The 14,501-nt window shown below is 33.5% G+C and overlaps 1 protein-coding gene across 1 annotated transcript in view; it reads left to right on the plus strand.

Moving 5' to 3' along the window:
- ST8SIA4 (ST8 alpha-N-acetyl-neuraminide alpha-2,8-sialyltransferase 4) overlaps positions 1–11,405 on the plus strand; it is an 88,364-nt gene extending 76,959 nt beyond the window's left edge. Inside the window, exon 5 of the mRNA XM_008581138.1 lies at positions 10,518–11,405. Coding sequence (XP_008579360.1) covers positions 10,518–10,800 — 283 coding nt within the window. The 3' untranslated portion in view covers positions 10,801–11,405. The remainder of the gene's footprint in view (positions 1–10,517) is intronic.
- Positions 11,406–14,501: the final 3,096 nt, after the last annotated feature.

Here is a 14,501-nt window from a genome sequence, read left to right on the forward strand (position 1 = left end):
AGAATTTCCAGACTGTCTTCCAAAGGGGCTGCACCATCTTACTTTCCCACCCACAATGTATGAGGGTTCCAATTCTATCACGTCCTCATCAACACAAGAATTCAAATGCAAAATGTGAAGTTTTTATTATTACCATTCTTGTTGGTGTGACATGTGCCTCACTATGGTTTTGAGTGGCGTTTCACTGATGGCTAATGATATTGAGCATCTTTTCATGTGCAGATTCACCATTCGTTGTACATCTTTTTTGGAAAAACCTCTATTCAGATCTTTTGCTCACTTTTATTTATTTTTTTTATTTATTCTTTTGGTGGAGCTGCTGGCCAGTATGGGAATCTAAACCCCTGTCCTTTGTGTTAGAAGGCTGTACTCTAATTGACTGAGCTAACCAGCCAGCCTCATTGCTCATTTTTAAAATTGCATTATTTGTCTTTTTATTGTTCGGTTGTAGATGTTATTTATGTAGTTTAGATGCAGGTCCCTTACCAGATATGTGATTTAGGAATTTTTTTTTCCTATTCTGTGGATTCCTTGTTCACTTTTGTGATGGAATATTTTTGGAGCACAAAAGTTTTTAATTACAGTGAATTCCAATTTATCTACTTTTTTCTTTTGTTTCTTTGTCTTTGGGTGTCTTATCTAAGAAGGTTTTGCCTAATGTTATGATGCTTTACTCCTGCATTTTTTTCTTTTCTTTTTTTTTTTTTTTTGTCTTTTTTGTGAGCAGGAAGGGGATCGCAACCTTTGGTGTGGTGTCGCCAACACCGCGCTCAGCCAGTGAGCGCACCGGCCATTCCTATATAGGATCCGAACCCGCGGCGGGAGCATCGCTGCGCTCCCAGCGCCGCACTCTCCCTAGTGCACCACGGGCTCGGCCCATAAGAGTTTTAGATTTTTAGCTCTTAAATTTTGGTTTGTGATCCATCTTGATTTTTTGCATATGGTGTGATGAAGGGATTCAACTTTATTCTTTCAACAAACATTTTAAATGAATATTCTGAGAAGCATCATAATAAAGGAAAGTCTCAGGCAAGTATAGATTGCTGCATAGTAACCTCATTTTGTAGTAGTGTTTTCATTTTTATAGTTTTTCATTGCAAGAATAGTATTTTTCATAATGTAATTGTCTTTTCAGTTGCATTTCTGATATTTTTATTGCTTCAGAGGAACAGGAACATTACTTTAAAAAATTTCTCTGTACTAATGTTCTTCAGTTCAACAGGTGTTTTATAAATAAGATTTATAAATTAAGTGATTCTACCTAAAAATATGTTGAAGATATCAATATTGAGTCTACAAAAGTGAAAAAGGAGGAAAATTAGAATTGATTTCATTAGACTGGCATTTCACCAAATAGAGATTGACGTGCGGAGTGGGGAAAAAAAATCACTGACATTTATTAATATTTAACTTAATGAAAAATACTACATATCACCTTCTAGCCCTTCAAATTTTCAGAGGTAAAAATTTTAAGTTATCCCCAAATTAATCTTGTGGAGCAGAATTTACAGCAGTAGCATTTCCAGTGACAGGTAGCTTTGAAAGGAAACTCATATCTCCACACCTGGAGACTGGCTTTGCTTCAGCATTGTTCCTGCATGGGGGTTTCTCTCAGCTGGAAAGTTCCCTTTCTCAACTTAAATGCTCATGGAAAACCTTTACTGAGTGATAATTTTAAGCCAAGGACAAGGCAATTGTCTAAATGGGCAGTTCCTTCAGCGTCTAACCCTTTATGGCAGGAATAAAAATAGAAACTAATGATCTAAATTTGACTAATCTCCCCAAATGCTATTGGTTTGAAATTGGCTAGGAAAGTTTTAAAAAAACCACTTAGAACTTGCTAATGGCTATTTTAATTATATTCCTTTGCTGGGATTTGAGGAGAATTCTGATCTTTGAGTTCAGTTTGTATACTCTACTAGTAAGAATTTTACACTTTGAATGGAACACAGATTGTATTTCTTGTCCCTTACTTGAAGTACTTGAAGTAGACTTGAACACAGCTCCTATCTGGGAAGTTAATGTAACCTAACTTATTGGTTTAAACTGGGCATATCCATTTGTAAATAGTCCAAATCAAGCTAAAAATGAGATCATCAGACAATTAGAACAGTTGTTTATGTTTTATTGTCATAGTAAAATGGACTTTTATTGGGAAACTCTCCTTGTGTTGGTCGGAAAATATGGAGGGATAGTCTCTAAATGCTTCCTTGGACTAAATGTTAATGTAAAGCAAAATTGCAGGAATAAACACCTATATTATTTTCATCTTCCACTACTGAGCCCATTTTATGAAGCTTTAGGATTGTTTACAACTGTCCCCCATTCTTGCTTTTCAATTTCTGTTTTCCTTGTAAGACTTCATGTCTTAAGATAAATGATTGTACTTCTTCCTTATAATCTTAGTAGGAAAATGTAAGGCTTCCATAATTTTTGATGTTCAAAAAGTGACCTGATCTCAAAAGAAGGGTAAAAGACAAGGCACTGTAGTGTTAGCCTCATTTGACTCCTTTATCAGGCTTCAAAAGACAATCCTCCTTCTTTGTTTCCAGTATTTCACTTTTTGTACATCACTTCTTCCTTAGTCTGGAAGTTCAGGTTATGAGTTTCAGTTTTCTCTCAGAATTCAGTTGAGTTAAAAGAGAGGGTCATTAAAACCTGTGGTATGACATCTATTTCATTTTTTGCTATAGCTTCCATTTACTAGTTCAAGTTTTCAAGAATTATCTTTGAGAACTCCCAAAAAATATTTTCTTAGATACAGTTAGAATCCATCTATATATGATGAATTATTTTCTCAATTCTCCTTCATCAAAATCTAGCCAACATATAATAATTTGAGTCATTCTTGTAATTTTGGAGAGATGCATTTTAATTTCATTCAGAATTCTTACATGGTAAATAAAGTCTAGAGGTTTTCTTCTGGTTATTTTTGCTTAATTTCTCTCACTTCTCAGCATCATCATTCTCTTTCATTGACTTTATATTTGATATCATAATGGATCATTTTATAATTTCTAGATAATCAAAAATCAATTTAAGAATTTCTAAGTAACAAAGATTTTATGATCTCTGGTTACAAGGGTTAACAGGAAACTGGAAACAATGTTGTAAGTTTTTCAGTAGAAATGATTTTATCAAACAGCTCTATAATGTGATTGAAGAGAAATGCTGCATGTTATGTCAGATAAAGTCAGAGCAGTTAGTAATTACAAGCAAAATGTAAAGATTAGACTACTGCTAGTTCATATGAACTCTCATGTTCTTCAGTCTGATTCAGACTACTTGTGACCATTTAAAAATGAAAGTCCTAGATGTAGTGAAACCATATTAAGAGGCTCATTTTATTGGTGAGCAAACAGACTGAATATGTTTAAATGGTTTGCCCAAGATCACACCGTTAGCTGATGGAAAAGTAAGGCCAGACTCCAGCGTTTCCAGTACTGTTTAATATTATCACTCAGACATGAGTATGCCCCATTTTAGTAACACTACAAATCTCTAAAATACCAGCAAGAATAAATTAAAGAAGCGTTAAGTATCTACTGTGTATCCAACATTGTGCTAAAAATCATGAAAGATAAAAATAGAAGTGTCATTCATCTCTTCTCTTTCTATTTTTATTAGATGATAATGTCAAACTTTTCTATTAATTGTAGTGAAGCCATCTTTACAAAGATGAAAGTTATACCTACCACCCCATTTTTCTCTCTTCACAAATGGGATAAACAACTAATAATTGGAAATTTTGCTAAGGAAAGTTTCTTTAATAGTGAATTTTCTTGTCTAAAACTTATGGGGCTACAGGTCAGGAGGAATGTGTACTGGGGCTGGCTTGTCCTGGCTTCCAAGAGCTGATTGTGCCATTTCTTCCCAACTCACTGTTCACTGATGTCAGATTGGCAGCTTGAAATCAGCCATGATGGTAATATTTAACCACAAAAACTGACAAATGCTAAAAATGAGTAGTTCTTTCTCCCCTGACTCAGTGTCTCCTGTTAAATATCTACCAGTATACAAATGTACAACTCATTGGTTGAGCAAAATTGGTCAAGTTATTTTACTTCTTGAGCTTCAACTGCACCTTCTAACAAGAGGGGATGATAAATATATACTATAGCATATATCACAAAACTTTATGAGGATCTTGTGTAAGTACTTTGAAAGTGTATGAAGTAGAATTATTAATATAACAATAATGAGAGTAAATGTGTTCACTATAAAATACGGTGCAATTGGCAAACTAATATAATATAGGTAAATCTAGAATTTAACACTGTATCTACAATCAACTTGAATGTGTAAACAAAGGGTGAAATTCAGAGCTAAGGGAAAATCCTGGTTCCTATGGCAGGCATCAAATAACATAAATACGTACCAAACAGAATACAGAGATTATTGCGTCCAAAGTAGCATCCTCACTCCTTTCTCCATACTGTGAGTCCGCTATGCCTCTGGTGAATTAAACTTGCAAAGTTTGATAAAACATTGTGTGTATGTATACTGTGAATGGCTTGTGCAGAAAATACTTTCTATTTTTTTTACACCTACCTAATACAGAACTCTGCATACAAAGGGCACATAGAAAAATAATGTTGACAATGGACCTGTTGATGTTACAAATTTCTGCTTTCATTTTAATAACACATCAAAACCCTTTAAGAAGCTTTATTCAAATCTGCATGGAAATTCTTCACCTTTGATACAATGTCACTGCCTTTGGCATTTGCAGTGTGGTTAAGTAAGTTGTATATTGAAACTATGAAATCTTCTGACTTCAAACACTTTTGAAAGTGTACATGAGAAAAGTGGGTCCTATAAGCTGGTCAGCTCTCATTTGCCCTTTAAAAAAGGAAAGCCTAAAAAGCTTCCTACATAAAATATATCACTATCGACCCTGGACTGTTCATCACCATAACACCATACAGATCGTTCTCACCCCAATGAATTCTATGTTGACCGTGATTCCAAGGACTTGCTATTACAAGATGAATGTTCTCAAGAAGCTAAAGAATTCAATTTCTTGTTAATTTAAATTAAAATCCTTAGAGCCAGTTAGATGCAAGCTTAAATCCTGGTCCATCACCTACTATCCCTATGTCCTTAGAGTGATTACTTATAACCCCCAACCCCTCATGCCTCATCTGTGGAATAACATCTACTCATAGGATTGTGGTGAGGATTAACTGAAAAAAACAAAGTATGTAGAGCTCTTAATACTGTCTCTGACCCATTATAAATACTCAATCAATTATTATTGTTATCACCATCTCTTAATAAATTGCTTATCTTTTTACTCCTGGGTTGATTCTTGGCTTGCCAAATGACAGTAAATCTGTCTCTTTGTCCTTTTGTTTCCTCACATGAGAAGTAGTTTTAAGATCTTTCCATTCTTATCTCTCTGACATAATATAAGGATTAATTCATGGTGGATTAAATGATTCTCAGGGAGTACAGTGCTAGAAGTGGAACTTGTTTTGTGGAACTTCTTTTTCTGCCCATCTCATAATCTTCAAATTTCATGTACTTTATCAAGGTAGTTTCAAAACAAAATTAAGTTTTATGCACTTCAAAAAATAAATTGATGTTATGGAGTTACTTCATACTAGAAACACAATGAAAGGACAATTTTAACCATTGGGAAGAAAACAGCAGAGATAGATAGTCTTTAATATGTCCAGGGATGACTACTTTAAGTTTCATATTATATGGCTGATACACATATACTCCTCCTAGGAATAAACCAACATATTGACAGATATGCATGATGGAATCTCCAAAAAAGTAATATTGATTTAGTTCTCTGTGCTTTGATTTTTGATGGAAAGGATAACATCAAGAATGGTCTCTGTTAGCTTTTGGGGGGTGGAGTATAGAATTAGGGAAATGCAGCATCTCCTGTAACGACGAACTGTAGAAAGGTCATTCTTTTATAATATCCCAGATTACTGTAGATGTGTTAGAACAGAAGCCGTATTCTGTACCCTTGACAGAATTTTCCTGTGGAACCAAGCACAGAGCTCAGTTGTAGGAAGATAAATATGAGAGGATATATAGAGGAGACCCCTCTGAACTAAGAGTACAAGGTTCATTATGTTATGTACTTCATCTCACATTCCAGATAGGAGAATTTCTGAGCTCATGAATGGAAACTTTACTACTAATGTAATATTAAATTCCAACTATTGGCACAGTGAGAGTTCATCCTTCATATCTGAATTCTTCTAGAAATTGATATTAGATTTTTGGAAGAATAGTAATATTTTAAAAGAAAATGTATTATTATATTGGTTTTACACTTTTAGATTTTTTTTATTTAAATATAAATACAAATTAATATTTCATGTTTGCCAATGTTTAGAATGTGAACTCTCATCAATGTTGATATAGCACTTTTTGCTTTTCTTTTCTTTCTTTCTTTTTTTTTTTTTTTGTCTTTTGTCTTTTTCCGTGTCCGGCAACTGATCGCAACCCTCAGTGTTGCCCCCGTACCGGACCGGGGACCGGCAACGGGATTGCAACCCTGGGTGTTGCTCCCGTGCCTCACTCAGCCAGTGAGCGGGAACCGGTCTGTATGTGGGATCCGAACCCTCGGGCGGGAGCACCGCCGCACCTCCCAAGCGGCGCACTTATCCAGTGCGCCACCGGGCCGGCCCTTGCTTTTCTTTTTAAAACTGTGGCTGTTTTAAATAATCAGACATTTTGACTCATTGGGTAATTATTATCTGATTTTATTATGGATTAAAATCTAAAACATTGCTGGCTTTAAAGTCAAGAAGCATTTATAAGGTACCTTATTTGCTTTGCAATATATTACAACCTCAGAAAAGGTAAAGGGAACAGAATAGTGAGGAAGAAGCAGAGTAGGATTAATGAGTGTTACATATAGTCTCATGGAAAAAGATTTGAAGCTGCAATAGAGTTTTATACATAAAGGAAATCCCAAAGCCATAGAATCAAATGTTTCTGTTTCTCAACTAACAAATCATGTCCTTTGAGGTTAAGTGACGTGACCACAATGGTCTATTCAATATGTAGTTACAGAAGGTTCTAAGAAAAGTGGGATTTGTGAGTGAGATTAAGGAATGGGTCATTCGAGTGTATGCTGAGAGTCAACTAACATGAATTTCTGTGTGTCAAGCTTTATGCTATGTTCTTTCACATTTACTATCTCTTTTACATTATCACAACAACCTTGTATGTTAAATTTTAACTGAGGTCCAAGGAAGTGAAGCAGCTTTTCCAACTACTAATGTCATTATACCACAAATACAAACCCATGTCGCTGACCATAAATATTGCCTTCTATAGCACACTGATTTGGTAGGTAGAAGCATTCCAAATTTTGAGTTTGTCTGAAGTAAGAAATGGGACTAATATATCGTGGAAGAAGTATATGACACCTCGCTTAGCAAGAACAAAACTTCTATGCTGGGAGCAGTGAAATATATAGAGACTATCACATTTATAAAAAGTTATAAATTTTCAATTAACACATAAAATCAAGAGCAAATTTGTTTCATACAACAGGGGAGAGTATTATAATATTAAAGCAAAAAGGAAGGAAGGAAGGAAGGAAGGAAGGAAGGAAGGAAGGAAGGAAGGAAGGAAGGAATATCAGTAATAAAATTTAGCCTAGCTGATAAAAAATATCCAGTATATGTCTATTACATGACAGTCATATATATTAATATCCAAATCAGGCATAGAAGCAAAAACAGCACATTGTAACAGTGATTATCTCTATGTGTTCAGATTATAGATATTTCTGACTCATACATTTCTTTTTTCTTCAAATTTTCTATAGGGAGCCTGCACTGATTTTATAATTCAACCTATCTGTTATATGTCACTGTCACTTATTAAGGTCTATTTTCATATGTTTTTTTAGAAATCAATAGGATAAATGGACTTTATTTTGTGTTGTTTCTTATTTTTCTTTGAAATTATTCAAACTGTTGCCAGCCAAACATCAAAATACTTAATTTCTTCTTTTGTTAGCATTTCTAAAGCTAAATTAACTAATCTGGTATTTTAACTACATTGATTAATTTACCCGGAACAATACCACAAGTTTTTAAAACCTCTCTACCAATTATTTTCAAATGGGATGCTTTGTGATCAGAGTTTCATTTTCAAAACACCTCACTGACCACTTCACTGATTTTCTGTTGTGGTATCACATAAGATGTCCTGGATCAAAAAAGGTTGTGATTGCACATCCCTGACACTATTTTGAAGCAATTGTAACAATAATTTTGCCTTCAGCATTTCTTTCTAACATTGAGGCTATTTACTTGTATTGCATGTAGAAGTTGCCTTGGTATTTATCTATGACCAACCATAGTTAAATAGACTTCCAGGAAATCACTCCAAAATTAGGAAATGGAAACCATTTATTCATAATAAGATCTTGGAGTCCCACACAAATAATATAGCCCTATTAATATTTGCTGCTCATTATTTTTTCTCTCATTAGAAATAATTCAGCATAACCTTCATACTGTCAAATTATTCCTAATCATTGACATTCCCTTACTTTTTGACTATGTTTAAATTTGCTTAACTTACTTAAAAAATTTACAAATAAGTGCATTTTTTAACTAACCAATTTCATCACCTGACATTTCTAACTACACACAGATCACACTCACAAAACTTTCCTGTAATAATCATTTCATGTTAAGAACACCTGCTTTCTTAGAGTCCAGAGAGCTTCATTCCACATCACAGTCTCTTCAAACTGGAGTTTAATTATGCTTCTTGCACAGAATCATTGTAATGTTTTCATGATGTTAAATTTGCTATGGGCTATGCATGGTTTTTGCTCATTCAGCTACCTTAGATGTTTCCCTCTGAAAATGTATTATAAATCTTTACTGAGAACCAGCAATTGTAATAACAATATATTTGTAATGCATTTCATGTAGCTCAAAATATTCAGCCCCTGGCCTTCAACAAATGAGATAAAATTAAAAATGTGTAAAGCCAATAAAATTGGGGTATGGGGAGAAAAGATGTATGAAATAGAGAATGATAATGGCTAATTATACTTGCTTTGTTTTCAATGTTTCTAGTGAGGTTTAAAAGTACAATATTTCTTTAAGCAAATAAAGTAAAATATCATTTTCAGGTTTTTTTGTTTGTTTGTTTGTTTGTTTTAATATTCAATACTCTCGATGTATTTTCTCTCCCCTGGAAAGCATCATAAAAGCTTTGCAAAAGAGAGAGAGAGAGAGAGAGAGAGAGAAGAATATTTTTAAAAATCTAAGTGTAGGGCCGGCCCCGTGGCGCACTCGGGAGAGTGCGGTGCTGGGAGTGCAGCATTGCTCGCTCCATGGTTCGGATCCCATATGGGAATGGCAAGTGCACTCACTGGCTGAGCGCAGTGCGGGCGACACCAAGCCAAGGGTTATGATCCCCTTACTGGTCACGAAGAAGACAAAAAAAAAAAAAAAAAATCTAAGTGTAGTAAATACAGCAATGACCAGAATCTAACCTAATCTTTCCCTTACATTTGGATGGCAAAGTATATATTTCTCCAAATAGTAGACAATAGTTAAAATAATAATTAAAAAAACAATTTATTAAGTTTATTATATTTATAATTAGACAACTTTGAAAGTAAGAGAAAATTCACACTCTTCCTCTTTTCACTATTTTCACATAAGAGCATTGTTTTTAAGGAAATGAATATGCCAGGAAGCATTGGAAACCCCCTTCTCTGCAGAGGTGATGATTAATTTGTGATTTTGCATGTTTTTCAAGCCAACAACGTTTGGTGACAATGATGGATCTGAACATTTTGAAGTATTTTATTGCCTTTGCCAATGTATGCTACAAAATACTTCTTAGCATTGAAATACATTTTACCCATTTAACAAAATGTTAAACTGTGTAAGTGGTGAAATATTATCAATTATTCTACAGCTATATTTTGTTTGCTTGTTTGTTGTTATTGTTGTTCTTATGTAGGTTGAGGCAATACTTTTAATTTGCTTTAGTAAAATGCGACTTGAACAATTTGAGTTGAATGAGTCGGTTGGTATAATGCAGGTAAAGCATTTATTTGTTTGAATTTTTTATTGAAAATACAGACATTTTGAAAATCTATAGGCATAACTTCAAATTCTTTTTTTCTAGGAGAATTACCTTATCTCTACACAATTACTATGCCTTTTACAGTCACATTTAACCCTTTCAAAGAAGATTCTACTTTGTATATTAAATAAATGTTTCCTACTGATTTATTTTGAATGTGAGATTCAGAATAACATTTGTCTACAGTCCAGTTTCCATGCCTTTTCATATGACCTCAAAAATAAGCAAGAAAGTAAAGTCTAAAGAAAAATAAAATAAAAGCATCAAATTTTCTAAATGCTTAAAAATATTATTTCTTCAGTAATCCTTTAAAGTATTATTCATAACAATACCTTTTAAATTTTCCACATAGTATACTTGCTATAGGGTATGTTGCATGTTTCTCTAAATTCTTCTCTCTCTTTTTTTATTTCCAGTTACTGGCTGACAAATAAAGTTCCCATCAAAAGACCCAGCACAGGTCTCCTCATGTACACCCTCGCCACAAGATTCTGTGATGAAATTCACCTGTATGGATTCTGGCCATTCCCCAAGGATTTGAATGGAAAAGCCGTTAAATATCATTACTATGACGACTTAAAATATAGGTACTTTTCTAATGCAGGTCCTCACAGAATGCCATTAGAATTCAAAACATTAAATGTGCTACATAATAGAGGAGCTCTAAAACTGACAACAGGAAAGTGTGTAAAGCAATAAAGCACATTTTAAAACATACAAGCAAACTGAATATGCACTTCTTTTCTGAAGATGCTTCCGAAGATTTGAAAATAGGATCCAGAACAAGGCTGGGTTTCAGCATCCACCAATTAACTGAAAGATTGATAAAGGACATTTATGAAAAATCCACTACCAGCTGATGAAATACCTGCAAAGTGCTCTAAAAATTAAATATTTTGACTCCAAGGGTCCTAGTAAGTGCCACTTCCACTAAGAATACAGTTGAATGTATAATCAGTAGTGTTTACAAGATTCAACAATGCACTCATCATTAGTTAATGAAGCAAATATGTTCATCACTGTCAGGCTGCCACTGCAATGCCAAGCACATAAGAAGGGGAACCCAGGAACACAACTCAGCCCTTGGGAAATTAAATCATCCTTGTCAACAGAAATCAAGATGGAAACAGTCTGAGCAGTGAAATCCATAAGATTAAACAGCTCAAGTAAATGCCTTCAGTCAGGACTCAGTCTGATCATAAAATTTATGTTTCTGTTTGTTTTTGTTTGTCTTCTGGAATCTCTTTTGGTTTGGGTATTGGGGTGCTTAGAAATCTTTTCTGAGATACATATGAATGAGAAAAATAAACTTCAAATAATCATTTCTAAAGTTCTTATATTTTTAAAGAGCAATCACAAAAAGACTTTTTTTAAAAAAAATTTTATTTTGCATAACTCTAAACCTCCAGATTAACTTCCAATGGTGTAGAAGGTACCAACTAAACCGTACCACTCAGTAATATTGAGCCATTCTAAAAAAAAAGATGTTCTGTGTCGTCTGAGATTGTAAAATTAGCAGAAAAAAAATGTGCTTGGGGTACCAAAGATTATGCTCATGTTTCTACACACACGAAAAAACATTCTTTCATGAAAATAATATATTGACATGAATATATTATTAGGCTATTAATGTGAAAGTTGTCTCTAAATATTTTTAAATTTCCAAACTCAAATTCCATTTTTATTTGAAGAAAGACTTCCACACCTTTCACATTTCACAATAATTTTGTGGAAGCATTTTGCCCTTAAGAAGAAATGTTTAATCGATATAACTGAAATGTGATTTCCAGTTCTTTGATTTTCCCCTTGTTATTTAAATAGACTGATTGTCATCCTCTTTGTATTATTGTTAAATTTCTTAGTGCAAAAATAGCATGATTAATAGTGTTGTTTCCATAATAGACATGATTAATTTTAAGAGGTTTAACAATGAAGCTGTGTGCCAGTATTTTGCACTTAAAATGAATTCAATTGATCAATATTGTTCTGTAGTTAAATTTAGTCACATTATCACACGAATGTGTTTTTAAAGAAACACATGAAATTATTAATAAAGTGATTTAAAAATTTTAATATATAGTAGAATTGACAGTTTTGTGGTAACTTATATTATTCCGATAGATAATTCTGGTGGTAAATTGTTTCTTAAGAAAGCAGAAGCACTGAGTTCTCACTTCTACTTTTGCCTGAAACAACTAATGACTTCTTGTTTTTTTGGAAAGACAATCTGATGAAAGAAGAAATAGCATGGGGAATATGTATGGTTTGTTTCTTAGGGAAGGCAGTCTGAGAAATTAATAAAAAGAATGGAGAATATATATATGTTATCATGGCAAAGGATATTCACAGTAGTACAGTTCTGAATATTTTTAATAATATGATATTATTTTTTTAAATGTGGTAGAAACTTGGGATACAGAAACCATATTTCCTGAGAATCCATGTGTCTCTAAGAAAGCAAAATAGAATACATATAAGAGATTCATAGCAAAAACTGAATAGAACATTAATGTACTTTTATTACTAAACCTCTTATCTACTGGAAATTTTAAAAGAATTAGATACATGTTTTGAATGTAAAGTTGAAAAGTCTGATTTACTTAACAAATCAAAAATAGGTGATTCGTAGAATTTTAATTTGGACTATTTGCAGATGATAAGCTGTTCCAGTAGCCTTTAATTTGAATTCAGTAGAAATTCAGAATTCATAAGTAAGTTTCTTGTAGGTAAAATCCATCCTGCACTCATTCAAGTATGTCTTAAAAGGCAATCCAAGTTACCTTGCCATTTTTACTGCATTTTCAACAAAGGTATTTATACAGTTTTAGGGTCACAGCTAACACATCTCAGCCACTCACTGTTGTGTGCATTCACTGTTTGTCTCATGGATACATGGAGTAGTGCCTTTTTAGCTTCTTCACATACCTTTGTTACCCTGTGCTTTGTGTTCTCTAAATACGTTGCCCAGTTCTGAAAAGTTCAGTGTAAAAAAAGGGCTTCAGTATGGACTGAGACTACTTTTGTTCATCTCAGGGAACTTTCAATACTCAAGAATGAATTCAATTAAAGGTATTTAGTGTTCAAAGAAGACAAACGGTACAAGACCATTTCATTCCCTATTGTATACCTGTCCATCTGCCCTTCCCCTTCACTCTCTACTGTGGCCTTCTTATAGGGGTAGAAGGAGGTCATTGAAGGCTAACACCAAAAATAAGAACAAGAGTTGAGATTTAACAAATAAGGGGTCATACAGGATCATAAGAAAATAACATTAAATACATACTTGAAATATCTGGGGGTTTTTCTTTTGAAATATCATATATTTAGAGTTTTAATTTTTTATTTCTTTTTCATGATTTAACCCTGTACCTGGCAATGCTCAGGCAGCTGATTGTGAAATATTCCTGTCCTCTAGAGAACACGGTTGTTACTGTGCTATTGACACGAATAGGTCATGGAAACATTTTCATCATCATTAACCAGCCTGTTCTATAATTAATATTAAGTTGCTAAAATAAAAAGTGAATCAGTAACAGATTTTCTGGGCAAATCTAATGATTCAGCCCATAGGACTGATGAAACTACTGTGGAAGTTTTTCTTTCTGAAAGAAGGTGCTGGGCATTCAAATGTCTTCGTGTATTGTATATCATATGAATTGTATATCAATTGCTAATGGAAATTTCTACATATATGCTTACAGAAGTGATTTATTTAAATAATGCTAGGGGTAGTGTACATACCAACTAGTTATTAAGCTACTACACAGGAAAAGGGTGAACAAAATAAGTTATTTCTAATTGAGCCAGTTAGTCATAATGCACATAATGTGGTATTTGGTTCATAAGAGTTGTTTTCATGTGGTTACTGTAGGGAGTATCTATAATTGTGGAAGGGGTGTGGGAAGAGTTATGTATAGTTAGTTGTTATCTCCACTAGTTTGAAAGTTTCCCCATCAGACATTATCAATATACCAATGTTTTAAAAATTGAGTTATGGTTACTGTTTGTATTCGGTTAAAGAAAGTCCAAATAAAGCCAACCTAGAAATAGATATTTTATTATACATGTGCTATAGATATATCTATATAGTACAAATAGACGTGTGATGCATATATACAATGTTATATATGTGTATCTGTGTATACACACTGAGTCTGTAATATGTACACACTAGATTTATGTTATTCTAATATCTTCAGGGTCTGCACTATGAATACCTTGGAGATAAATAAGACCACTTTAGAAAAAAGAAGTTCTTTTGAGACTTCAGTTACTGCTTTAAGAGGGATCTACTGTATAAATGAATTCTGTATTGCTCATACCTAGAACTACAATAAAGATCTAGTATGTCCAAATCTTAAACAGAAAAAAATAAAAAAAAGCCTTCAGGCTGGGAATGG

This window comes from Galeopterus variegatus, unplaced genomic scaffold, assembly GCF_000696425.1.
Source record: "Galeopterus variegatus unplaced genomic scaffold, G_variegatus-3.0.2 Scaffold2274, whole genome shotgun sequence".
NCBI lineage: Eukaryota > Metazoa > Chordata > Mammalia > Dermoptera > Cynocephalidae > Galeopterus > Galeopterus variegatus.